Source organism: Coenobita brevimanus, chromosome 101 (genome assembly GCF_032717465.1).
Source record: "Coenobita brevimanus isolate Jiangsu-jjx chromosome 101, ASM3271746v2, whole genome shotgun sequence".
Taxonomy (NCBI): Eukaryota; Metazoa; Arthropoda; class Malacostraca; order Decapoda; family Coenobitidae; genus Coenobita; species Coenobita brevimanus.
In genome coordinates this window covers 4,740,921-4,767,322 of record NC_137054.1, presented here as the reverse complement: position 1 = coordinate 4,767,322, position 26,402 = coordinate 4,740,921, and the positions used below count along the sequence as shown (strand labels likewise).

Sequence of the window (26,402 nt, the reverse complement as noted above, 5' to 3'; positions counted from 1 at the left end):
TCTCTCTCTCTCTCTCTCTCTCTCTCTCTCTCTCAGGAAGTGCTACGTAAGCCCGAAACGCTTCACATCCTGTAGGAAATCATCACAGCAGTAATCACAAACATTTTTTCGCCTGGCGTTTTGACATTATTTATTCTGATCTTTTTACGGTCACGTGATTTTGTTCTGCTTTACGGAAACTTTTCGTAATGATAAGGCCTGAACACTCACGATGACAGAGGTAGTGTGGTGGTGGTGGTGTCACGTAATGCAGCACAATCATTCTGCTTTGTTGCGCTGCTCACTCTAGCTTTTGTAATACCTGCTTGGTCACCGGATGAAATGCTCTTTAGTTCTCACTCTGCATGGCTTACGCCATTGTCATATCTGAGGGGGGTCACCTTGACATGGTGGTGGGGCTTGAAGAGTGGCTGACAGCGCCACCTACTCAGAAGGCAAGCCTACCTTTGTAGGGATCGGCATTTGTCAGCCTCGTGGACCAAGCACCCCCTACATCATTAGTGGAGGAGGCCTGCTGGTGATGTTGTTCGTCCCTGCCCATTTGCCATCTAGGGCGGGCCTGTTGCCTCCCCACGTGTTTCCCGTTTGCGGCGTCCCGTAATGCTGGGAGACAGGAGTCCTGGGGGTTGAGCGATGCTGCACGCTGCGCCCTGCAGCTAGCAATACACCTCTTAGGTTCCCTGTTCTGGCTAGACGGGTGGCCTGGTTGGGCCCGACCAGGTCAATCGGCTGGTCATGCGTTGGCTAGGGTCAAGTGGACACTGGGTGGCCTGGTGGCTCCCATCGTCCTGGAGTCGCCCTTGCCCGGGTACACCCGGGGTTACCCGCGTAAACTCTCCTGCTACCTCTGGGGTCGCCAGTGGTGTTGTCCCTGGCATATGACCTCCCCTTGTTGGGCTCCGTGGGGGGTGGAGGGGTGGGGGAATGAAGGTTTTTGATTGACTGTATGGATTCTTTTCATAAAAATGTTGCTGACAACACGTCCTCTGTCCCCGGACATTCTTCGGACTGCACCACCCTTATCGAAACTCTGGAGCCTTTCCAGGCCCATGGTGACTCTCCTGGTCTACCCTAGCGTTCAACTGGGACTAGGAGGAAGCCACAGCGGGTTGGTTCGGCTCTCGGGTTCGGCTCAGAAGACACGAAGCCTGAGACCTATGCTAAATATCTAGTGCTAAAATCCTCCGGAGGTGGATCAGTGCTGGATATTGACATATTTGAACTGTACCGTGCCATCGTTTCAGCATGTGGCAGAGAACCCAGAGTATCATCTGAGGGTGATGGAAGTATCGTCACTGAGGTGTCTTCACCTGAAGAGAGCTCGTGATTGATGAGTTTGACCTCAGTTTCTGGTTCAGATGTTTCCTGCGTTCCACACAATGCTTTCAACCAGTGCAAAGGAGCAATTTTTCTCGTGACCACCTCCTTTACTCGGAGGCACGATTGTTGGAGGAACTGTGATCTTCTGGTGTGGTAACTGTTGAGCGCCCTGCACAAGAAAATAAAAGGTATCCTGCCCCCAACACCGTTCTAGTTCCTGACATTTAATAGCTTAACACTGCTTTCAGCTGTGAAACTTACTTGGCTGTCACTTCCTGTGAAGTCGTGTGTGCCAACCCCAAAGCGGTGTTTCCACTATCAGGGCTATGGCCATGTTAGCATATTTTGCCGGCGTGCACAGGCTTTCCTTCCTGGTGTCTGTGTCTACTGTGGTGGATCAAGTCAAACCAGTTACTGTCCAGGACCCTTTAACTGCCATCACTGTGGGGGTCCTCATCCTGTATCTTCTAAAAACTGTCCTCACTACTGCCTGGAAAAGGAATTTTGAGCATTCGCATGCGTGGGAAGGTTTCATTTCCAGAAGCAAAGAGGAGAGCCCAGACTCTCTTCTTTCAGCCTGGGGTTACTAATGCTTCTGTCCTTTCTGGGGCGCCTGTACGTCGTTCAGAGGAGCTGCGACCATTGAAGCAGCGATAGAATGAAAGATGCAACACTGCAGCGAAGAGACAGAGGTTGAAGGGAGCCAGTAAGAAGGGGAAAGTTAATGAGACGAAAAGCCTTTCACTCAACCTTGTTGAGAAGAGCTGCATGTGGGGAGCTTCCCCACACATGAGAGCTGTACTTGGAAGGTAGTGTATGAATGTAATATTTTCCTAATCAGCTGTTATAGTTTTACAAAACTTAATAAGATGCAAGGGATTTCCAGCCTCCCGCTTTCTGTACTACCACTCTCTGTAACGCGCTGGGAAATACGTGGCCAGAGCTTTGTTTCGGTTCGCCTGACTAGCAAGACTGCAGTAATCAAGAGAAAATCCTGGTCCCTCATCTGCTGGATTGGAGGAATTAGATTCTTTAACCCCATGGGCTTCATTCAGGTACCACATTAAACCATACCAACAAGTTCATGTATACCGCGTTTAAAATTAAAAGTAAATTATTTCAATCGTGGGTATACAGTATATAATAAATACCGATTAATTTTGATGCCGTGTTTAAAATTAGAAATAAGAAAATTTAATCATGGGTATACATAATAAACATCGATTAACTTTCAACATGAGGATACCATATAAAAAACCACTGATGATGTCTAATAATCGTGACTGACTGAACGTTTGATGTCAAAGAGTCTGATCCCTTCGATTCAGTGGATTAGACAGCAGGCCATTTTCTCGCATAATGCAGTCTTGCTAACGAGTTCACAATAAAGTATGACTGCGTAAACACCCACTCAAGCCACCTAACCGCGTCTAACTTTAACAGGTTTGTTAGAAGAGCGTAACATGTCAAATAAGATAAAAGTAAGTTAGATTAGGTTAGGTAAGTATCGCCTTTTTGTTGTTTAATAAAAACGCCCACAATGCGTTGTGCCATGTTAAAAAGAAATCACGACGCACTGTGATCTCTATGACAATTAGCCATGTGCATACATTCATACACACATACATGCATGCATACGCGTTCATATATATATATATATATATATATATACTGTATATTATGTGTAAAGAAGAAAGAGCTAATGGCCAGGATGGAGTAACCTGTTCCCTCCAAGAAAAAACAAAAACAAGATAACAGAGAGCCAAATTCAAGATCTGTTCATTTCGAGATGCCTGGACACACTGCGTTTGAAGACTGGAGATCATAGGCAGTAAGAAATATAGACAGAGAGAAACAGTTTTAGATGTGACCTGTTGTATACATGAAGGACTGGGAGTAACGGTTAACTCTTGCGTTAAATAGTTGGACAGAAAAGGGATGAGAGTTTGTTGCTAGAAGGGTGCTTAGCGTGGTGGAGGGATGTAAGCAAACAGTTCAGAGGAGCAGTGACCATTGAAGTAGCAATAGAAAAGAGATAAAGATACAACAATGTGGCAAAGAGATAGAAGTTGAAGGGAGCCAGTGAGAGGTGAAGAGTAAATGAGATGGAAAGCCTCTGACTCCGTCTTGTTGAGAAAATCTTCATGTGGGGAGGCTCCCCACACGTGAGAGCTGTACTCTAGACAGGGGCGAAAAAACCCGCGTATAAAATCAATAACTTTGAAGTGATAAAGAAAGCACGGAGTCGACTTTGTACGCCTAATCTCTTGGAAGCACATTTTACAAGAGAGGTAGTATGATCTGCCCGCTTCTATTCCTTCAACACTGGGGCGGACGCGTAGCACCCACCTGGCAGCAAACTCTCGTCACTTCTCTGTCCATCTCACAAATGCGAGTTAACAGTTACTCCCAGTCCTTCATGTGTGCAACAAGTCAACTCTGGAACTGTCTTGCTCTGTCTGTATTTCCTACTGCCTGTGACCTCCAGTCCTTCAAAAACAGTGTCCAGGCATCTCGAAATGAACAGATCTTGAATTTGACTCTCCGTTATTTTTTTTTTTTTTTCTTGGAGAGAACAATCATGCGGGCTTCTGGCCTTTGTTTCTATCTTCCTTGCATTAAAACAAGTCGGTAGGTACTGCAATATTGCGAATATGTACGTATTTTATGTCAACACTTGTATTTATTTTCCTTATTAGAATTGCTTCCCACGTGGAGAGCATACTATCACCTTCCGTGACATTCGTGGTAAATACATACCCAGTATTTTGTCTCGGGTCGCCTCACTAGCACGGCTGCAGTAGTCAACAGAAAACCCGGCTTCCTCATCAGCTTGGTCTAAGGAATTAGATTCTTTGGTCCTATGGGTTTCAGTCAGTCATCATATTGTACTCTACTAACACGTTTGAGTATGTATCCTATCTATCTATCTATCTATCTATTGCCAGACGCCTCAATCCCGTTTGGGATGGCCACAAACAAATCGCCTCCAAGTCGCCCTGTCCCCCTCCATTTCACTGCCTTGCTCCCAACTCACACCCCCCTCTCTCATATACCTCTCCAACCCATCCCTCCATCTCATCCTCGGCCTCCCCCTCCCTCTTCCCCCCTCCACCTCACTCACATACACTCTCTTCGTCAGTCTTTCACCCTCCATCCTCTCCACATGGCCAAACCACCTCAGTGTGTTCCTCATAACGCTTCCTATCACATCCACATCCACACCACAACGCTCCTTTATATCCTCATTCGTCAGCCTGTCTCTCCATGTGCCTCCACAGGCTCCTCTCAAATAACTCATTTCCACTGCTCTCACTCTTGACTTGTGTCCTTCCAACAACGTCCAAGCTTCACTTCCATACGTTAGAGTTGGTATCACAATACTGTCATGTAGTAACTTTTTCACTTCCATGCTCACTTCCCTGTTCTTATCACTGCTTTCAAAGAACCAGCAGCCTTTCTTCCCTGCTGTACCCTTTCAAGCACTTCACCCTCCAAACCTCCATCCTTACTCATCACACTACCCAAGTACTTAAACGTACTCACATTTTCCAATTCCTCACCATCCAACCTCGCTGTACATTCACTGACTTCACCTCTCTCAAAGACCATCACTTTACTCTTCCCTACATTCACCTTTAGATTCCGTTTCTTACACACTCTCCCAAACTCATCCACCAAGCCTTGCAGCTCCCCTTCATCTCCACTCAACAACACAGTATCATCTGCAAACAACAGTACAGGGAGTTTCCAAACACTTTCCTCTCTCACCAAGGCCATTCCAACATCCACTACCCTACCTTGTACCTCTTTTATTACCCCATCCATGTACAGATTGAACAACCGTGGAGACATGACACATCCCTGTTTCAACCCAACCTTCAAAGAGAAAAATTCACTTAGTTCACCATCCACACGCACTGCAGCCTTCGCACCATCGTACATACTCTTAACAGCATTCAACAACTTCCCATCCACTCCATATATTCTTAACACTTTCCACAATCCTTGTCTATCCACCCTGTCATAAGCTTTCTCCAAATCCATGAAACCCGCATACAACTTCTTTCTCTTCTCTAGAAACTTTTCCACTAAAGATCTAAGAATGGATATCTGATCTACACAGCCTCTTCCCTTCCTAAAGCCTCCCTGTTCTTCTCCAACTAATATCTCTGTTCTTTCTCTAACTCTGTCAATAAGTATCCTACCATACACTTTTCCTATTATACTAAGAAGACAAATGCCCCAATGATTACCAAACACTTCTTTTTCCCCTTTTCCTTTGTACAAGGGAATAATTATACCTGACTTCCAATCCTCTGGGACTCTACCTTCCTCCCAGGCCGATCTGCACATCTTCCACATCCATTCTACTACTATCTCTCCCCCATGCTTCAGCATTTCACCACACACTCCATCAATTCCTGGAGCTTTCCCCGATTTAACTTTCTTCATTGCTTCCACAACTTCTATCCTACTGATTTCTTTCTGTCTTCTCACCTCCCTCCTTCTCCCAGCCATTCCCCAGCCACTTATACTCGCATTACTTCCATCCTCTATGTTCAACAATTCCTTAAAGTGTTCTCTCCATCTGCTCACTTTTTCTCCCTTCTCCACTAGTAATCTACCATTTTTATCTTTCACTCCCCTGCTAACTTCACTTCCACCCTGTCTTACTCTTTTCACCTCTTCCCAGAACATTTTCTTACAGTCCCTCCACTTTACACTCAAATTCCTTCCAAATTCCTCATCCACTCTCTTCTTATTCTCTGTTACTAATCTTTTCACCTCTCTCTTTCTTTCTACATATAACTCTCTCTTCCGCCTTTCAATTTCTTCCACGCCCCTATTTCTCATCCATTCATTGTATGCTTTCTTCTTTTGTGCCACAGCCTGTCTCACCTCTTCAGTCCACCACGCTGTTCCTTGCACCCCCCTCCGTCTTCTCTTCCTTCCACACACCACATCACATGCTGCACATATTTCTTCTGTAAATATCCCATGTGTTAATTAAGCTAACAAGCCCGGTATATTTTGACCCTAGTTATGAACGTATACCCTTCATACAATTTTGGTCATATTGCCTAGGTAATCCTGTTGACAACGAGGTGTTTTCTTGGGAAACGATAATTATATGGCACCCTTAATGCCCAAGGGATAAACGACAATAGACACGGATGACAAACAGCGGCCAGCAGAGAGTAAATTCATTTGCTAAGTGACAACCTACACTGATCAGTAAGGAATGCATTCTAGGTATAATCATCATCTAATTAGTCATTTAAAAGGAGTATGGTAACTAGCAAAGAGAAGACACGCAAACAAGAGTCACGCCGAATCTTCCCACGAGCGGTACAGATGCAGCCATGCAAAAATAATACCGCCTTTCTCACATTGTACGGAGGTTTGATAAACCTCATGCCTATTGTTGACGTTGTGAGTGTCTCATCACGTGTCTTGATCAGAGCAGCTGTAGCATTACCACGCACTGTCTCTTCTTATAATGACGCAATGACGAATGAGAAGCGGGATGCCAGTGACGAGATGGGTTTTGCCAGATCATTTACCCATGAAGCAACAAACTTCCCAGACTTGTAGCATCTAAAAAATATCCTCCATGCATCAATACACATACCATTACCAAGTCCGTGGCGTATCTAGGTCATTGCCTTTGCTGTCTGTCTCCTCCGGCTTTTACCATCCTCTGTTCTTCCTTTAAACTTTGACTATATCAAATATACGACCAAGCTATAAATTACATACGATCGTCATACACGGTCGCAGCTCGTAGGGTTTTTTTTTCTATCTGCTAGTATTATAGCTTTGGTCATTCTCTTCCCACATCCTCTCTTCGTTTCTTCAGTTTAGATTCTCCAGATAAGTAGGGGCTGCCGCCAGCAGCTTACAGTGTTCACAGTCTTCGTGCTCCACCTGCTGCATTCAGTGTAATGATGATAATAATAATAATAATAATAACTAGAGGGGCACTCAATGGAGCGCATCTCTCCGACAAGGGCAACGTAATTTCCAAACCAATTTTCATACTGGGTTAGGTTTTCTCATCACTGATTAGGGTTTCATAAACAATGTTTTCTGGATCCAGAATCTGTAATACGATCCGGATCGGTTCCAAAAGTTAATTGATTATTCCCTGGGACATGGGCTATCTACCTGCCGAATTTTGTCTGCAGCTCTCTTTTAGTTTTTGAGTAATCCTGCCAACAGACTAACTAACATACAAACAGTGGTGAAAACATACTCTCCTTGTCGATGAAAATAAATTTGCTACTGTTATAAAGAAGTATGACCATTCTATTTCCTGTCCCTAACCTCGATGAAGTAGGAACAAAAGAATTAAGTTTCATTGTTAAGACTGCAGTACGGTATAAAAGACTAATTTATTTGGAACATGAATTCCTAGAGTTACTAACGATGCTAATAGAGAATAACTGAGTGCAATACTCCTTCGTTATTGGATTTTTTTTTTTAAACTTTCTCAAATAAATTCACAGTAAATTCATGATAATTGCATGTCTATCAAATATCCATTAACTATAAAACTGAGGTACTTTTTTCTCGATGCACGTAACAAAACTCCGAACTTTTTTATTTATTTTTTTTTATTATTTTTTTTTTTTATGAAACAGCACACGCAGTCACTGAGGCTCAGAAACAGGTTTTCTGAGCTTGTTTCAGATTAATGTCCTATGAGGTGAAAGAAACTGTGCACCATGATGTGTAGTGATTTTATGCTACCCTTGTCGAGTGTGTATTTATGTATGTGTATAAATGTTTGTATTTTTGTATGTATGCATGTAACACACCTCGAACCCTGACAAACATTTAACATACTTGACAATCGCGATCACTAGGGGTTTGGTAGCTGATATCCCAAGCTTGGTCCAGACTATGTCCTCTGAGGAAGTGTTTTGGCTGTCTGCTGCGATGGCTTCCAAAACACTAATTCAGAGGACATTAATTTGCACCAAACCCCTAATGTAGGCTATTGAACCACTAGTGCTTATGTATGTATGTATGTATGTATGTATATATTGAGTCAAAGCTGATATCCAAGTTTTGTCCAAGCTGATATCCTATTAGAGAGTGTTTTGTTTTTGTCCGCCACCTGCAACAACGAAGCCTTTCATACCCCCAACAGTGACAGCGACAACTAGCGCAGCGAATTAAGGCGCCTGTTGTTGCTTATAGGTGGCCGATTTGCCAGTTTTCCCCCTATTTATGGTACCAGTGCATGGAAAAAGCCTCCATATATTGGGACATTCCCGAGTTTAAACTAGGACTTACGCTAATGAACCCAGGTAGCTCAGCCCCTACAATCTAATGACGTATCTTAAATGTTAATTTTGTGCTCTCCGGACGAGTTTGTTAAGTTTCTGAGAGACTTTTGGGGACTGAAATGTTCGATGCGGTGCTCATCAACCCCTTTCGCTACTAAGGCACCCTTCCAAGAAGAGTAAAATGTCTGTCAGTACCAAGGATAAAATATAATATTATAAAGACATGTCACCATATCAAAGGGTATACTAAGAGTCATAGGAAGATAAACATCACAGGCTCAACTAATGTTTGTGATGGGAAGCGGCTACTTGGTTTTGGCAGTAATTGTTTTTTTAGGGCAAAGCGTTTTCCTTTCATGGTAACGTCCATTTAAACGAGGCGTACCGGAAATAAAAAAATTACGTTTGTTTAATTTCAGCTTCAGATATAAAACTGCAATATTGTGATGACTACTTGAAGCTACACATAATGCGATAATTATACTGTGACGAAATGGCAGCAGTGATATGAAGAAGCGTTTTAACCCATTCACTGCGATGAAGTATTTTGTAATTATATTCTAACTACTTCATGACGATATGATGGAAATCCAAATCTATCGAACTGAGAGTGTTAATACAGACTATATCAATATCCTTAGGTTCGAAAGAGCTCTCCAAGGCGCAAGAATATCGCTTGGTGGAAGGAAGAGTTAAGCACATTATACATACGTCATCAGGTCGAAGCAGTTAATTCTTACAAAACAACGTGTTCAAATTCGGGACCCACTTTAATACAGAACAAAATAGAATGCGCAATATTTTTACTGCAATCATAGTTTTACGATTATGTCCCAGATTTATGGCGTATGCAGGGAGAGAGAGAGAGAGAGAGAGAGAGAGAGAGAGAGAGAGAGAGAGAGAGAGAGAGAGAGAGAGAGAATCATAACTCACTCTCTCTCTCTTACTACCGGATCTTGAATATAAACACACACACACACACACACACACACACACACACACACACACACACACACACACACACACTTTAGACATCCAGTTGCGTTTTTGGCACGGACCGAAGCATTAAATCTCTAACCTTTCCTTATAACGAGGCTAATTAGAATGAAAAAGAAAGAAAAAAAAATGGCGATTTGAACTGAGATGGGATTATGGAGGCGTGAGTGATTGTCCATAATATTCTTTCCTAAAATGTAACTGGATGAAACTTGTCATTGGCGAGCGAATCTGTAGGGGTCCGACCTCTAGTAACATTATCGCTTCTTATCTACAAACGCAAAACGATTCATGATGCAAGTCTTAGGTTACACAGCCTGCCTTCATCAGTACGGATAGTCAGAAATAACATACATAACAGAGAGAGAGAGAGAGAGAGAAAGAGAATTAAAATATCCCTAACGTGTAGCATATTAATCGAAATCTTCAGAACGAGTAGTATTCAAACGCACTGCGGTGTTATGTCACAGAGTACTTTATGTGCGGTAATTAGTCTGTGTGTGTGTGTGTGTGTGTGTGTGTGTGTGTGTGTGTGTGTGTGTGTGTGTGTGTGTGTGTGTGTTTCGAACTCTCAGCATATCATCCTACATTTTTCATTATCCTTCTAAATGTTCAGTACCGGTAGAAACAGTTAATCCGGATAAGGCCAAACGAGTTATGCAGCTAATATCATGCCCAGCTCACAGAGGATAAAACCCGACTCGATTAAAGAACACACTAACCACTGTTTCAAAATGTGATTAAGTTCCCGTATGAAATCCAAGGCCGCACTACCCGCGGAACCAGAATTATTTCTTCAAACGTTAAATTTGCCTGTGTTGCTATGCGTGAATATGAGCGAGAAATCAGCTAAGTATTGTTGAGGTGAATCCTTTGGGGACCACATTTATGTAAACTTAGGAGACTTTATATTCCTTTTTTACTCTAACTTAGCGTAAAGTTGCCCTCTCTCCTTCCTGAATGCTGAGTTGTACCATTAGGTTAACACTAGAATATGATGCTAGTTATAAAAGGTCCTCTGGAAAGGATGGAATACCGTAATATTGTCATGTTCTGCCAATGAGATGCTTGAAATAAGATTCAAAAGGACAAATATTTGGGCCAACTTAAGGTGAAATGACTATAGCACCTCTTATTTTACGATTTGTGTCGTACATTACACCTTTTATGTAAATATTTGTTTCTTGTTTTGACTGCGGAAGATACATACGTTGGGGGAAAGTATCAGGGTGTTATTTCGTATGCCACACCATGTATGTTATTATTTGTCTTCTTAACACAAACATACATTGCACAAATAACATGCAAAACAATATTAAGGTGCCGAAAGGGGTGCTAAAAATACTCCTTACAAGGGTGGTGGGGTTCTGGAGAGGGACGCCTTCACGTGCTGGCATCGATATGACCGTGTGGATCCGCTGCCTGATAATACTGTACAAACGTCCCTTGGTTCCCTCTCTCCGCCCCTGAAAAGGATGGTGGACTGCATTAGAAGGGTAACTTTAGCCTGCAGTCCACAGGGTTCACATTTAGGTGAGCCTGGGGTTGCAACTACTAGTACTACGACAGTGGTGGTTGACTGCCTTGGTGAACCGTCCTTAATGCCGCACCAGGCCTGGTCGCCCGTAACACGTTTGGCATGATTATTTTCTTTTAATTGTTGTTACTACCGAACGTTTTTATATAGCAAAGGAGAGACCTATAGCAATGAAAGGGGTGATAAAGGCTTTATCTAACCCCTCTGCTTCGAAAAGTCTCCCCCTAGTTAATCTGGCCTGGCAGTGGAAATGGTTCACATGTAATACACATGGCTGTGATGAATTCTCTCCTGTTTCAGCCCAACACAAATGGCCAAAATGTTAGTTGTGTTATCATAATCTTAGGAGTCTTTCTAGTATCTCATTTAGCTATTTATTTTGTATTGCATACCACGCTGATGTAAAACTAGAAGTGTTCACTATATATGCTGGATCCTCCAAAAGGCACGACAAAGCTACATAGAAACATTAAAGTTTTAAGTTAATAATGAACTGGTAAAGGTGAGAACTAGGGCGAGGAGCAGTTAAAAACTCACAGCACATTTACGGGGGGGGGGGGAGGATGCATGGCCTGCTGTGGGACTGCAGATGTCTATGAGCTGAAAAAAGATTCGCATTTGTTTGTGTTCATTTACTTTTCTTTTTGGCCGTATTTTTTGTGACTTGTTTTCAATATGTGTTAATATGTATATCTGGAGGCTGTAAACACGATGTTCACATGAGAGATCTATTATTACAGTCCCACAGTGAAGACTGCATTAGTGGTGCGGCACGGAGCCGACTGGAAAACGATTAAAATGAGGGACATTCTGGGTTAAAATAAGTGCCTCAGAGACAAATGCTTTCCCAGGCCGTCCCGTAGGAGGGTCCGGCGATTACATGGACAGTCTCAGGCTTTTAAGAATCATTTCACCTTAAAAGAATCGTCTAACGGCATCTGGAACAGTACGCGAGAAGGACAGGGTTAATGGTGGCTGTTTACACTATCGGGTTTTTAGGTCTCACTCTCGAGTTTAATAAAACTGCGATAGGTTAGCTGACATAAATACTAGAGAAGGCGCTACCATGAGAGGGTTATTGAGGAATCTATTTTTTACCGAAGCGTTACTTGTGATAGGTTTTAACTTTTTGGTAACATTATCGTTAACCAAAATAAAATGCAAAGCAGGCAAGTCGTAGCCACAGGGTAAATATACTTTTACCAAAATTCCAGTCATCTCAGCCCTATGTTAAAAAGAAACTGCCACAAATTTTTCCTCAGTATCTTGCGATTAGTTTTCTTTATATATATAAAGCAAGCAGACAGGGAGAGACAGAGATGAAAACATAACCTCCGTTCACCCGCAGTAGCGGTGGTTTAAAATACGAAAAGGTCTGAATCCGGGTCTAGTGTAATTATTTCCCAAGGCTGACAATGTTAGAAGTCAACCGTCACCTGAACCATGGCGTTGTGTAGTATGCTCCAAAGCATGTCACCTCGATCAGGACACTACAAGGCCTAGGCGTGTGTGTGTGTGTGTGTGTGTGTGTGTGTGTGTGTGTGTGTGTGTGTGTGTGTGTGTGTGTGAGAGAGAGAGAGAGAGAGAGAGAGAATTTTGTTGCTGTAGTTTAACTTCGGTCCGTCTACCTGAGCTGACCCATCGACCGCAGGTAAATTACTGTTAAGAACTGGTCCCATAGGGTCTTCACACCGCTGATGCAATGTCTGAGCCTTAGTGTGGCATGTGCTGTTCAGTGCTCCATTATGTGTTAGGTTGTGTGGGCCTGTTGTGCCAGAAGGGCATGTGTTATGTGACCACCCAACCCAAATCTTGCAGGAAACAGAGGAGGGCTGGTGATGTCCTGATTTAAACCTAGGTGGGTTTATTCGAACAGCTCTATTTAAGGATGCCTCTGATGGGTGAATACTGGGAGAGGGGACTTGTAATAACGTGTTCTGATTGAGGCGTTATATTGCCCTGTGCGTAAAGTAAGTATGTAGGTGGTTCTTTATTGCTAGTGTTGCAGTGCCCGGGGAGACGGAGAGCGGGAGGGATGGAGGGAGTCTAGGAGGTGCAGACAGACAGAGACAGAATCAGACAGAGGCTGTGACTGAGACTGAGTCTGGCTTGAAGCAGGAATTTTGAGAACAATGACACGGCAGAATGAAGGTTAAACAAAAATGATATTGGCGGCAGTGAACATCGGAATATATCGCAAAGGATACCCGAGGGACATATATGTGCGGTGGAGGACAAGATTATATACCGTAGCAAATTCGAGGTTACAAAAAAAGAAAACAAATCTTATTGTCCTTGAGAAAATTAGTCACGCTGTCGTTTATATTAACCAATGAGGCGTCCCGGTTAAATGTGCTTTTATTTATAAGTTCACTGATGCGAACATTCATATCATAAATTCTGATAATTATTCGATGCAGTTCATAAACATTAGAGAGGTGTGTGTGTGTGTGTGTGTGTGTGTGTGTGTGTGTGTGTGTGTGTGTGTGTGTGTGTGTGTGTGTGTATCGAGCCAAGTTACTGTTATTTATGTTACTTAGTGCTGGGCTAAATACGAGGGCTTGATGGATGTACTTGATCTCCTTCATTACCTAAGGTCTCTTCTAAGCTGAATAAAACTGTATAGACGTAGCAAGAAATAAACGGTAGAAAAGTCTCTTGGTCTGAGGGTTAATAGAGATGTCACTAATCCTTTTAAATGAGAGATTCCACCCAAGTTGAATAATAATGTTTGTCGGCAGCAAGAGTATAATATACATATATCATAGTGGAGGGATTAAGAGGATTTGATAGATGTAGCCTGGAGACAAGACCCAATTTATAGCAGTTGTTAAATCCTGGACGAAAGTGAGTGCATGTGTCTGCTTCATTACACTGCTGAATATCCTCTGAAAAATTATACGCAGGCTTATCATAACTAGTGCTCACAACTGTTCCGCAAATGACCATCAGATATTGGGGTTTGGATACACCTACGCTCTCAGTTGTAATACTACGGCTACATTATAAACGAAGGTGCTGGGGGCAACGAGGAGAGGGAGACCGAGAAAGACGTATATGAGTTAAGCGGAGGAGTACAATATATAAAAAGAGTTGGGGGGGTATTTGTAGGTGCAAAAGGAAGAGATAAGATGACGGGGTATAAGAAGTGAAGCAGTTTGCAGTGGCAGGGTGTAGTGGAGATGATGGAAGCGTGGAGAGGAAGACCGGGAACGAAGTGGAAGGATAAAGTGGACGAGTATATCAGAGGGGGGGGGGGCGGTAATGGATGCAGGGGCAGAAAAAAAAAAAACTTCTGGGTGATCAATGCTAGGAGGAGAACGAGCTTTGTCCAAGAGTCTTATCGGTCCGAGTGGAAGAAAGATAAGGTGAAGAAGTACATGAGGGGGAACTACCTGACGTGGCGTGATAGGGTGATGATGAACCGTAAGAGAGGTCCCTGGAGTATTTGTCACTTAGCCATCCTGAATCAACTCTGGGATTGGGGGTCTGGCGATAGATAGAAAGCAGTGAGGGGTTAGACATTTGGTGGAAATATGAAGGCATTGTGTGTTGGGAACAATGAGGTACATCTGGCTGCACTCATGTTGACACTCTCTCTCTCTCTCTCTCTCTCTCTCTCTCTCTCTCTCTCTCTCTTCTCTTCTCTTCTCTTCTCTTCTCTTCTCTGCCCTTCCTCCTATTCCTTCCTTCCTCTCTCCTTTACTCCTTCTCCACCCGTCCAGTTTCTTCGATCCTTTTTCCCACAAGGACGAGCGTGAGAAGGGAGAGAGCAGTGGAAGGGAGGAACGGAGGGAGAAGTGGGTGAGGAGGTGCAAAAGTGGAAGAGATCAAGAGAGAGACTGCATAAAAGGGAACGGGAAGATGTTGCAGAGAGGAGAAAGAGTGAATGGTGGGAAATTTGGATGATGATGCAGGAGAGAGAGAGAGAGAGAGAGAGAGAGAGAGAGAGAGAGAGAGAGAGAGAGAGAGGAGGGGGGGATATTTGAGGAAGACAAGTATCAAGGAAGAGAAACGCCTGAGTCACTCACTGTTCTCAGATGTGCAGCTTCACTTCGCCTTGGTCGGGTCAGAACAGTATACAGTAGTTGACCATGGGAAGACTGGCCTGTTCTTCCTCGTACGTTCCCATGAAAGTAATATTCATCATTTATTATATCTCCGTCTTCCTCGTCATTGTCCTCGTCGTCCTCGTCAATATCATCATCGTCAGCCATACCACCACCAAAATCATCATCATCATCATCATCATCGTCACCTCTCTTTTTCCGCCGTTTCTAGATATTAAGTTTCTCAGCACAATAAGATCTTGGTGTCGTCAAAATAATGCTCAGCGAACTCAAAGTGTTCCAACAAAATTTGGTATTCTGCAGTAATCTCTCTCTCTCTCTCTCTCCTTTTCTTTACCACTTTCATTGTTTCTCTCTCTCTTCCTCCCTCCCTCTCCCTGTCTAAAATTTCCTTGTCCATGTCCATCCGAATCTCTCTACTTCTTTAGCTTCTTTTCCCCCGCACTTTCTCCTCTTCCCTGCCTCTCCCTCTCCCTCTGCCATCCTTTTTTTTCCCTCTCCATCTCCCTTTCCCACTCCTTTATTTCCTCTCCCTCTCCCACCTCTTTATCTCCCCTCCCTCTCTCACCCCATTTTTTCCCCTTTCCCTCTCGTTTTTTACTTTTTACCTCATCCTTTTCATCCTTCCCTCTCCCTCATTTGTCACTCTCGATCTTCATCTCCCCCTCTCCCTCTCCCTTTTCCCTCTCCCCTTCCCCCCACCTTCCCTACCACACAAATTTACATCATAATTTCCCGGAATCACCAGCCTGCGACCTCAGCGTAACGTTTTAAAAGCAGTGCCAAAGTGAAATGACTCAATGCGTAATTAATCCATCAATATTGGGATCTCCTCTAAGCCACTTAATATCCTTTGGTGGTAGCAAGAAAGAAATATATTGAGATTACTGTCCTGAAGGAACTAAGGATGTTGTCGAATTTAAGTATCGCAGTTGTTTATTCTTCAAAACACAGCCTTGAGCTAATGTACACAAGACAGTTACATTTTTTTAATCGCTGGCGAAAAAATAAATACTTCAGGGTGCGATGATTGGAAGGACATTTCCTGCTCTGTAATTTACAAATATTCTTATTTAGCGAAAGTTCAAAATCTTAGCAATAAAATCATAGGCTCGATAATTGAATTTATTTAATGGTCTATTAATTTATCCAATTCCATACGATACTCTATTAAAAAATAATAATACTGATTTCTTTGTTCTCCAAATAGAATGTTAATAGATTCCAAGATTTTGATAAACAGTTACCTCAAGACCTTGGAAGTTGTTAATCGTTGTTAATTCTTGACAATGCAGCTCATTTTTAAAACTTCTGATATCCTTTCAAGTTACAGGTTTATTTTCCAACACCTAAGGGCAATTGCAGTTTATTGAACCGCTGTAATTTTATTTTTAACTTGTTCCTCTTTCATTGTTTGTTGGCACTGCATTTCCAATCACTTTATAGTCTGAAAACTTAGATATGGTTCTATCTAACCATATTTCAGCATCATTTATTGCATATAGCAGTCACAATATTGTCATTATATTGGTCCCGGAGGCACGCTGCCGAGAACTGATGTCCGCAGTGAAAACGAACCACAAATCCATTTATATGCAGAGTCGCGTGTTGGAAATATTTTTGTAATTCTATATGTTGAGATTCATTTAGATATAAAGGGAAATAATGCTCAGGATAATGCACATGATACAGGAAACCAGACATTATTCATATGGAGATGAATATTAGTGTTACTCAGCGTGAAGTACACGATGTAGGTTTTTTCTTCCCATCATACTGTGGTTTTATGATGACAGGGAGTGGATACCGTGTGTGGCTTCTCTGGGGATACCACCTACTGCTGATTCCTGTCGTACCTATGTTGCAGCACAATGTGAAGTGGTATCATAACTCTTACTTAAAAATTAGTGGTCAAAACAATATGTGAAGTTCGTTGCTTGCACTGTTACAGACACACTAAGTCGAAGTTGCTACAAAATCAGGAAAGGAATTCGTTGTAGGTTCTCAGTTTATTATCCTCCACAAAGTAGTTTCCAAGCACAGTACGCAATATTACGGTATATGATATAATAAAAAAAAAATCGATCACATCTACCAGCATTTGTGTGTGCTAAATAACAAAAAATTTAGCTTCGCTATAATCATAAAGACATCTTATTTGAGGAGGTGTTATTAGGAACCAGGTGGGTCCTCCTGAATAGTCTAATTCCAAGAGTCTTAAATGTATAAAGGGTCAAATTCCGACCACTCCCCCGCCGGGCATTTCAAACTGCGTCGGAAAACAAAAGGTAGGCTATGATAGCACGGAGTAGAAATGCCAGACGTAGAGAAGAGATCCTGGTCTGTTCACGTTTTGTCTCCGTAGACATTCTCAGAAACAGACCTAACCACATTGTGTTTAATTCCGGAGGAAGCCTGTGGAGGCGAAACGTATTATTCACCCACATCCTCTCTCTGCTTCTGATATTTTTCTTTCACGGGTGTTGTACGGGTAGAACAGCATAATCTGAGTAAGCAGTGTACACTGTATTGACAGAAATTCATTCCAACACATAAAAAAAAAAGCAAATGTGCCATTATAGATTTGACTCTTGTAGAAAATGAACATAGGATGAACAGTAAAAGTTTTTGTAGTAATGCTGACAAATAAGCAGTATGTCAAAAGAATAAAACAATGAATATTGGGGATCTGATATTGTGCAAGGCACTGTCTGCCCATAGTAGTGTCCTGATAACAAGAGCAACGGAGGCTTGCACCTTCCTTCTTTAATTCAATATTTGCCATTTGTTATTATCATTCAGCCCTTTCAATACAGTAATAATAAAAAAAAAAACTTTCTTTTTATTACCTTTAGATAAGCTTTATGAAGTTAGGGGAAATATATTTATTTATTTATTTATTTATTGTGAACTGCAGGTTAGTTCACTTTACTTTAATCCCTCCAGTACTAGGGCTGGGTAAAATGTTTGGTGGTAGCAAGAACAAAATAAACATAAGAAAAAAAAAAGTATTGGTTAATTGTCTTTTAAGTAGGTCACGGGACATTGGACCACCGCTGTCTCTTATTAGTTTATCCCCTTCAGACTGGTGATGTACTTCCTCATGCTGGCTATTTCCAAACGATTTTATTCAACTTACCGTATTTCTACCTTTAAGAGTTACATCAAGCTTTCATTAACTTCTTTTCCTCCTGGGGCCTATCTCAGGCTGAATCACATCGTCCAGAAATGAAAAGAATATTAAAAAAAAAAAAAAAAGTCACGGGATTCAAGATATTGAGAATTTTTACCTAAAGAATTACCGTATATAACCTCGAGAATGTTACATGAAGAATAAATTACCTAAAGAAAGTGTTACCTGAGGAGTAGCTAATATATATATATATATATATATATATATACAACTTAAGTAAATATATTGTGTAAAGAATAAATTGGTTCATGGAATATTATCTACAGAACGAATTACCAAAAGAATACATTACCTTGAGTATAATTTATCCAGGAAATATTTCACATAAAGAATAAATTATCTTATGTGTATGTTGCATCAAGAATACATTACCTAGAGAATATATTGTCTACTGAATACATTAAGTGAGAATATTACCTTAAACTTTTTTCTGTCTCATTCCGTACACTCATAGAAGATGATAATAATTAGTAGTAGTTGTAATAGTAGTAATGGAAACAGTAGTAATAGTAGTAATAATAGCAGTAGTAGTCATGGTTTTGTTGTTCTTGTAAATGTTGCTGTTGTTGTTGTAACCTTGCGTTCATCTGAAATGTGAACCCAGTGGACTGCTGGCTAAAGTTGCCCTCCTCCTGCAGTCCACCATCCTCCTTTTGGGGGACAGGAAGGGAGCTGAGGGAGTTTATATGACCAGGCAGTGGAGTCAAGTGGTTATATTAATGTCACTACATGAAGGCGTCCCTCTCCAGCTCCTATGGATATAATATAAAAGCATAAAAAACACTATTTTTATTTCGAGAGGAAGCGACGGAAGAGGAGGATGTGATGAGTATAATATGACAGGATGCAGTAACATACAGTAGACAGGGATATAACCAGTGAAAGTAGGAGATAATTACACGAATTGATATTTATATGCAGTATATATATATATATATATATATATATATATATATATATATATATATATATATATATATATATATATATATATATAGAGAGAGAGAGAGAGAGAGAGAGAGAGAGAGAGAATCACGTAGGATGAGGCAGCAGGAGAGAAAGAGAGCAAGTGAGATAGGATGTACCCCACTATCACCAGTGTGGGGGGAGGGGTATATCGTCCGCTGTACTAAGGGTAAACAGTAGTGTGTCTCTTGAGGGTGTCTGGGAAGCAGGGGAAATTACTCGACCTCCTCACACGTCTCCTTCAATTGATTCTGGTGTTATCTGTGATCCTTATTCAGTGATTTTATAGGTATTACTGCTCCTAATTTCAGGTGATATAGTGCCCCTTTTTTCTCTACTCTTGGCGCCCATTTCGTTATTTTGTTTTAATTTTTTTTTTTTTTTACACGTCTGCCTCAAGTGATCCTAGCGTTGTCTGTGCTCCTACTTCTGAGTGATTTTATTAGTATTACTGCACCTAATTTTGATCTTATGCTTCTTGTTACTGGAAACTGCTTCGTTATAATTATTTCCTTATTCCTCAGACGTTTGCGTCAAGTGATTCTGGAAGTATTTTTGCTGTGCTCCTGATTTTGATTTTTTTTATTTTTTTATTAGGCATTGCTGATCATAAATACTACTGATTTTGTGTGTGTTTTGCTGCTGTTGTCGTCTGCTTCGTTATTTTGTTTATTTATTTATTTACTTATTACTCCACATATCTGCTTCACGTGATTCTGGCCTTATTTTACTCCCAAGTCGAGTGATTCTATAGGCATTTACTGCTCCTAATTTCAAGTAATTGTGTGTGTGTGTGTGTGTGTGTGTGTGTGTGTGTGTGTGTGTGTGTGTGTGTGTGTGTGTGTGTGTGTGTGTGTGTGTGTGTGTGTGTGTTCAGTAAGGTGTTTAAACAATCTTCGAAATTTTCAACTCTTCCACAACCTAATGGCATTTACATCACGTTGCTTCAGTTTCCTCTAATGTCGAATCATTCTTTCAACTCATATATAAAAGGAAGACCGTTCTTGCCGTGTGCATCTCCTCTGTCATTCACTGTTTTTATCCCAACCTGCATTCCTCACGTCACACATCCTGTCACTTCATCACTTCATCCTCTTCTCACACACCGATTCTCTTTTCACCTTCAGGTTCACTTAACCCTTTGTTGCGGTGAGTTTCCTTGAGCTGCATAAAATCGTCCCTTGAAGCTGTAATAAAATGAGATATCCAATATCCTTTGCCAAATTTTATTAGCATTATTGGTGCCACACGTTACTCTAGGGCAGCGGGGCCTGAATGGTGGGGAATTCCTTCTCGTGGGAATTTTGGACTTTACTTGGGAGAAATAAACAGATAGTACGTAAATACCCAAAATATCATTTTTGTAATTTAATACCGGTACATTTTATGATCATATGCTTTTGGCTTTTAAATTGTTCCTTTTGGGAGAAAGGCCAGAAGTTTGGTCTTCAAATAAATGTCATGAAACATGAAGGCACAGAATCTCAAAAATACTCCCGAAACCTTGTAAAAATCTTCATAATATAGCTACATATCCTGCAGTTGCACTTTAAAAATGATAACTCTAAAATCCAGAGATATTTAAAATAATTCCCAAAGGGAGAACATTTCCCCCTCTGGCAGTTGAGAGCGGGTGATTATCATAGATTTTGTGGCGAAAACAGGGAATGACCAGGAAAAGCTTGGGAACCTCTGCTCTGGAGCATAATAAGATTGCCTGAGATTTGTCGGAAAAAAAATGCAAAGTTAGTATTTGGCAACTGGAGGGTTAAGTATTACCTGTTTTACCACTCAATATTTTTTTTATAATTTTCCATGTCATTATAATTTTCATTATCTTAGCTTTACAAACGGCAGTAATATGCTTATAGCGTTGATGATATTTTAAGAAAAAAATGTATTTATTTTACCAGTAATCATCATGACTTACCTGTAACACATCCCCAGACATAAAAATCTCACAGGGTAGTGGATATATAGTGGATAAGTTCATTCAGCCTGAGGACGTTAGTTTATATTCATGTTACCTCCAGACGATTTTATGCAGTTTCGGAGAGTTTCTGGTAGTGGAGGGATTTAGGAAGGCAATGTTTAACCCAGCCAGTTCTTAAAGTTACTCCGAAAATGTATGGAATCATATATGTAGACGCCAAGAATTAAAAAAAAAAAAAAGTCTACTAGTGAAGGGATTAACACATTCACTAATAAATAGAAAGCCTGCAAGTTTTTAACTGTGTACTTTGAAACATACATTTTCTAGTTCCTTATTTTTAACTTGACTGAACTTTTTCGTTCTTTTGCTGCGTATTTCACGTAAGCCAATGGCAGAAATAACTGCTGTGACTGTACTTGCTTTCCACAGTGCTTCTTCGTGACTGTCATCATACTCAAGTGTTAATATGTTGTTCAGCATTTCAAGATGGAGAGATGGACAGTTTTAGGCCAGATTAAAGAGAATAGCATATTATACAGTAGTTATGATTCTGTCTCATCTCCAGTTCTACCTAACTTAGCTCTTTATTTGTATGCCACGGTAATTTTTCATTTAATGTAAAAACTATAGCCACAGATAGTCAGGACAACTCTAATACTTTATAGCAGCTAACGGCAGATGATGCCATTCAGGTGAGGGTGTTTGTGTTCTCCCTGCAGGCGGACCAACCCTACATTACGGTGGGGGATGTGGCGGCACGTGACCACACCGCTAGGCCAGTCGTTGCTGCTGCTGGCACTATGCTCACACCTCGCCCTCTCGGTTGGTAACACTGGGCCCGGATTCTCAAACATACTTACGATCAACTCTCGCCGTCGTAACTCGGATTTTGATTTACAGGAAGAATATGTGATAATTTTCTGCACTTTGTTTTCCTTGTCCCCTTTGGGAAAACATACCACAGTTGCGACAGAAAGTTGGTCGCGAGTGTGGATGAGTCTGGGCCTTGACTTGCATTCTATTTTGTTAAAAGTCTTACTCTGTCCATCTGTCTGCGTTATGTTCATCCAGCGAAGTTCAAAACTAAAAAAATAAAAAATAAATAAAAATGAATACACATTACAAGAACTTTTTTTTTTTTGTAACTAAACAGCACATAATTCTTTTTAAAAAATCATTTGGGAGTGCTCAAAATTAATTCGCTGTGACCACATCCAGCATCATGTAGGCAAATAGTTAAGAAAAACTTCCATCGCTAGGAAAAGGGGATTTTCTCTAGCTCCAACTGTTGCTGTGAGTAGCTGCACCAGTATAATATTCTTCAGGGCATGCTACGCCTTTCCCTGCCCTCATACAGTGTTACATAATTTACTACCAGTCCACTGTACAGCGTGTCTGTTTTATTGCGGCGAAGTTCCATAACCCTTTTCAGCTTAGTTGATAGTGAAATGTAGTCATACTGGAGGGTCGGTTTGATTGGAAACCAGGGAGACTTATTTTTACCTCATAATTAAGTTTTATAAAACTGCATGCAACCAAAGTTTAGTATTCAAGTTGTGGGAATGGCCCAGGCCCGTCATGTGAAGAGAGATGAACTATACTGGTCCACTACCATCTACCCTTCGCCCTTCAGCATTTGATAACAATCCACTAGCTCCAGGATCCCTTACCAGTATCATCATCATCTAAGCTGCCATCCCTTCCTCACGGTTGGCTGCACACACGCGACTCCCATTCTTCATGCCCGTCCTCCCATTTTTCCTTCCACTCCCCCCATTCTTCTTTCCATTCCCGTCACTCTTCCTTCCACTCCTCCCATTCTTCTTTCCACTCCTCCTATTCTTCTTTTCTCTCTGGAAGTGGTTTAGGAACCTGGACCTAAATAAACCATTAGGATACATGACGTAGCCTGGGGGTATTTGGGGTGTTTTTCTTCTCATTCACACTTGTATTTGTTTGTGATTGACCCTCACCCACAAAATACTGTAGTCGTACGTTAGGTCAAACCCAGACATGTTCCTCCAACTGAAATTCACATCCTCACCACCTAGTTTTTCCTCTCCCCCTCGTTACTGGCTTTGTAGTAAGCCTCACATTTTCGTTCTTTCCTTCTCTGTCACACTAGCTATGTATCTGCTTTTAAATCTGTCTGTCTATCTGTTTATCGATCTATTTGTTTGTCTGGCTGGCTATCTGATTTTGTGTACTGTACTTTGAGGTATTGGTCTCAGTAAACAGAACCCGAAACTTTTCCTACTCATCAAGGACTACATCTTCCTCCACACACTGACCTTCCACATAATATACCATCCTGTCTGTCCTTCACGTCCTTGGTTTTCCTTCTCTTCCTCTAGCAACCATCACACTCTTGTGTATGCCTCAGTTCAGCATCTTGCCCTCAGTTCACTTCATTTGGTTCTTGCCTCATCAGAAGTAGCTACAGTGATTTTCCCCTTCTCTTCCCTATTCAGGTAATTCACCCTTGGGCCACAAGACCGCCAAAAGTAAAGGAGAGAGTGGACTTTAAGCCTTTGGACCCGCCCTCCACCACCAGCAGGCCGCCCGTCATAGTATACGCTGGGAGTAGATCAAGTAAGTATCCCTCAAAAAGTGCTTCCGAGATTATTAATGTCGTAACAGAAAATGGATAGTATCGACGGGTAACTTATAAACTAACACTTCGTGCCCCTACCCGAGGCATTAGTGTGGCATTCTGGGCTATCCTTCCTACTTGTTGTGCAGTGTTAATAACATTAATACCCGGCAAGGTCAGGGTTATGGGTAAGGGGAAGCGCAAAGCCAAAGTAAAGCGGGGTGGCAGCCCCCACAGTACCATAACACAAACTGCTACTACACCCGGTGCTGCGCCCCCGACTGTTGTACGCCGCCGTATATATTCCCCGCCAGACACTGAAGCCCCCCACCCTTCATCCCCGGCTGTTGGTGATCCTGCTGCATCCAACGAACCTACTACTGCAACAGTTAAAAGCATCAAGCCAGGACCAACCTGCCTAACCCCGGGCTCCTATGCTCCTCATGGGGCAACACAGAATTAGATGATGGGTGGATGGAATTTACTTTATTACCTAAATGTAGAACGTACTTTGCTATTTTTAGATAGATGAATGGCTGATTCTGTAATGCTCTTGCAGGAGGCGTTCGTGGTCGGGGAGGGGACGGTTCACCATCCGGGCCTGTTCATACCGCGCCAGGCAGGGCCAGAGGCACGGGTAGGCCTCACAACACACATCCACGCACGCCCTCACACACCCCAAGCTTGCCTTCACGCAGATCCAACGCTGGCGCAAGCAATGCCCACGGGTCCTCTCGCAGCGCACAAGGATCCTCACGTAACGCCCAGGGATCCTCACGTAACGCCCAAGGATCCTCACGCCCAGCCCACGCCCATGCAGCCCCTGGCGTACTGACCTGTCCGGAAGAGAATGGGCTCTTCCCCTACCCACCGGTAGGAGTACAAAAAAATCATTTTCTCCAGTATTTATTTTTTCACTTTTTGGGCATGAACTTGCTCTTACATCTAAGTTACCTGTTTTATAGGTCAGTTTGTCAGCATTTCCCCCTCATAGGATGTGGCGATTGTCAGTAGCCGGATTATTCCAGTCAAATCTGTCTCCTTATATTTGTCGCTTAATACTCAGACTCTGAGTTCATCCAGGGCAACGGCAACAAAGGCATCTCCAAGAGACGAATGAAATGCTGCCAGTAGTTGGCACCGTGCTGCAAAGTGTTGTATTTTGCTGCAAAGGGTTGTATTTTAAGAGGGCTTGGAGATTTCGTTACACCTCTTTTTTTTTTTTAACTATTTATCCTGCACATTACCTTTCATGACTTTTATGCTACTAACTCAAACTATGTCTGTGTTAAGGCGATATGTGTAATGTGCAAAGTAAGAGGTGCTATGAAGCCTACTGTACCACCAAGAATACGGGAAAATAAGGGGGAAAAAATATCATGAACACAGGAAAAATATATCATGAAACTTCACACAAAACACAGGCATTCGTCTTGTGAGTGGTGCTTAGTTTGAGAGTTCACTGTAATAAAAGAAACAAAAAGTATTTATCTCTTTGATAACAAATACTTTATCTAAGCTTGTTTATTTTCTACATTTAATATTTTTATCAATATAATTCAATATGAAAGCATTACATAACTAAAATATCACACTGTCTTTTTTCATTTCTTTCTATATCCCACCAGGATTGTGCGAAGTTTATCAGCTGCTCATTCGGGCGGCCGCACCTCCAGACATGCGCAGCTGGGACCCTCTTCAGTCCCTCCCTGGGCACCTGCGACTGGCCCCACGCCGTCACCTGCGCCGCACCCGAACCCGAACCAGCACCCGCACCCACGTCACCCCCTGCACCGGCGCCAGGGAATGCGGGTAGAGGGGGTGGGAGAGGGTCTTCGATTGCGTCCTTTTTTAGAGGAGTAAGTTTTAGGGGTTAGAGGGGAGATAGAAGTAAATTAATCTGATTGGGGTAAAAGTAATCTTGTTGTTTGTAATGCATCAAAAATTCGGTTCTTACATCTTTCAACCCGACAAAATTTTCCTCAGGAGTAGCCTCCAGTTTTAAATAAATTCCAATTCAATTCTGCATCATCTTTAAACATACTTGGGGTTTCATTTTCTTGGAATTTATCTTGAAAAGATCATATTACCTTTCTTCTAAATCTGCTTCCAAGAGATTAGGTGTATTAAACCGCCTCCGTGCCTTTTTTACCCCTGCACGTAGGTTGTTGACTTTTTACGTGGGTTTTATTCGCCCCTGTGTAGAGTACAACTCTCCTGTGTGGGGAGGCTCCCCACATACAGCTCTTCTCAACAAAGTGGAGTCAAAGACTTTATGTCTCATTAACTCTCCTCCTCCTACTGGCTCCCTTCAACCTGTCTCTTCGTTTCACTGTTGCATCTTTATCTCTTTTCTATCGCTACTTCAATGGTCACTGCTCCTCTGAACTGTCTGTTTGCATCCCTCCACTACGACGGAGGACGCGTAACACCAGTCTAGCAACAAACCCTCAGCCCTTCTCCTTCGAACTCTCGAATGCAAAGGTTAACCGTTAC

General features: G+C 42.0%; 1 protein-coding gene across 1 annotated transcript in view; it reads left to right on the top strand.

The window, feature by feature from the left end:
- The first annotated feature begins 344 nt into the window (after positions 1-344).
- The window catches only part of LOC145414895 (uncharacterized), a 60,241-nt gene continuing 34,183 nt past the window's right edge, over positions 345-26,402 (top strand). Inside the window, exons 1-6 of the mRNA XM_080284311.1 lie at positions 345-434; positions 1,076-1,323; positions 22,033-22,135; positions 23,785-23,905; positions 24,466-24,779; positions 25,535-25,714. Coding sequence (XP_080140437.1) covers positions 345-434; positions 1,076-1,323; positions 22,033-22,135; positions 23,785-23,905; positions 24,466-24,779; positions 25,535-25,714 — 1,056 coding nt within the window. The remainder of the gene's footprint in view (positions 435-1,075; positions 1,324-22,032; positions 22,136-23,784; positions 23,906-24,465; positions 24,780-25,534; positions 25,715-26,402) is intronic.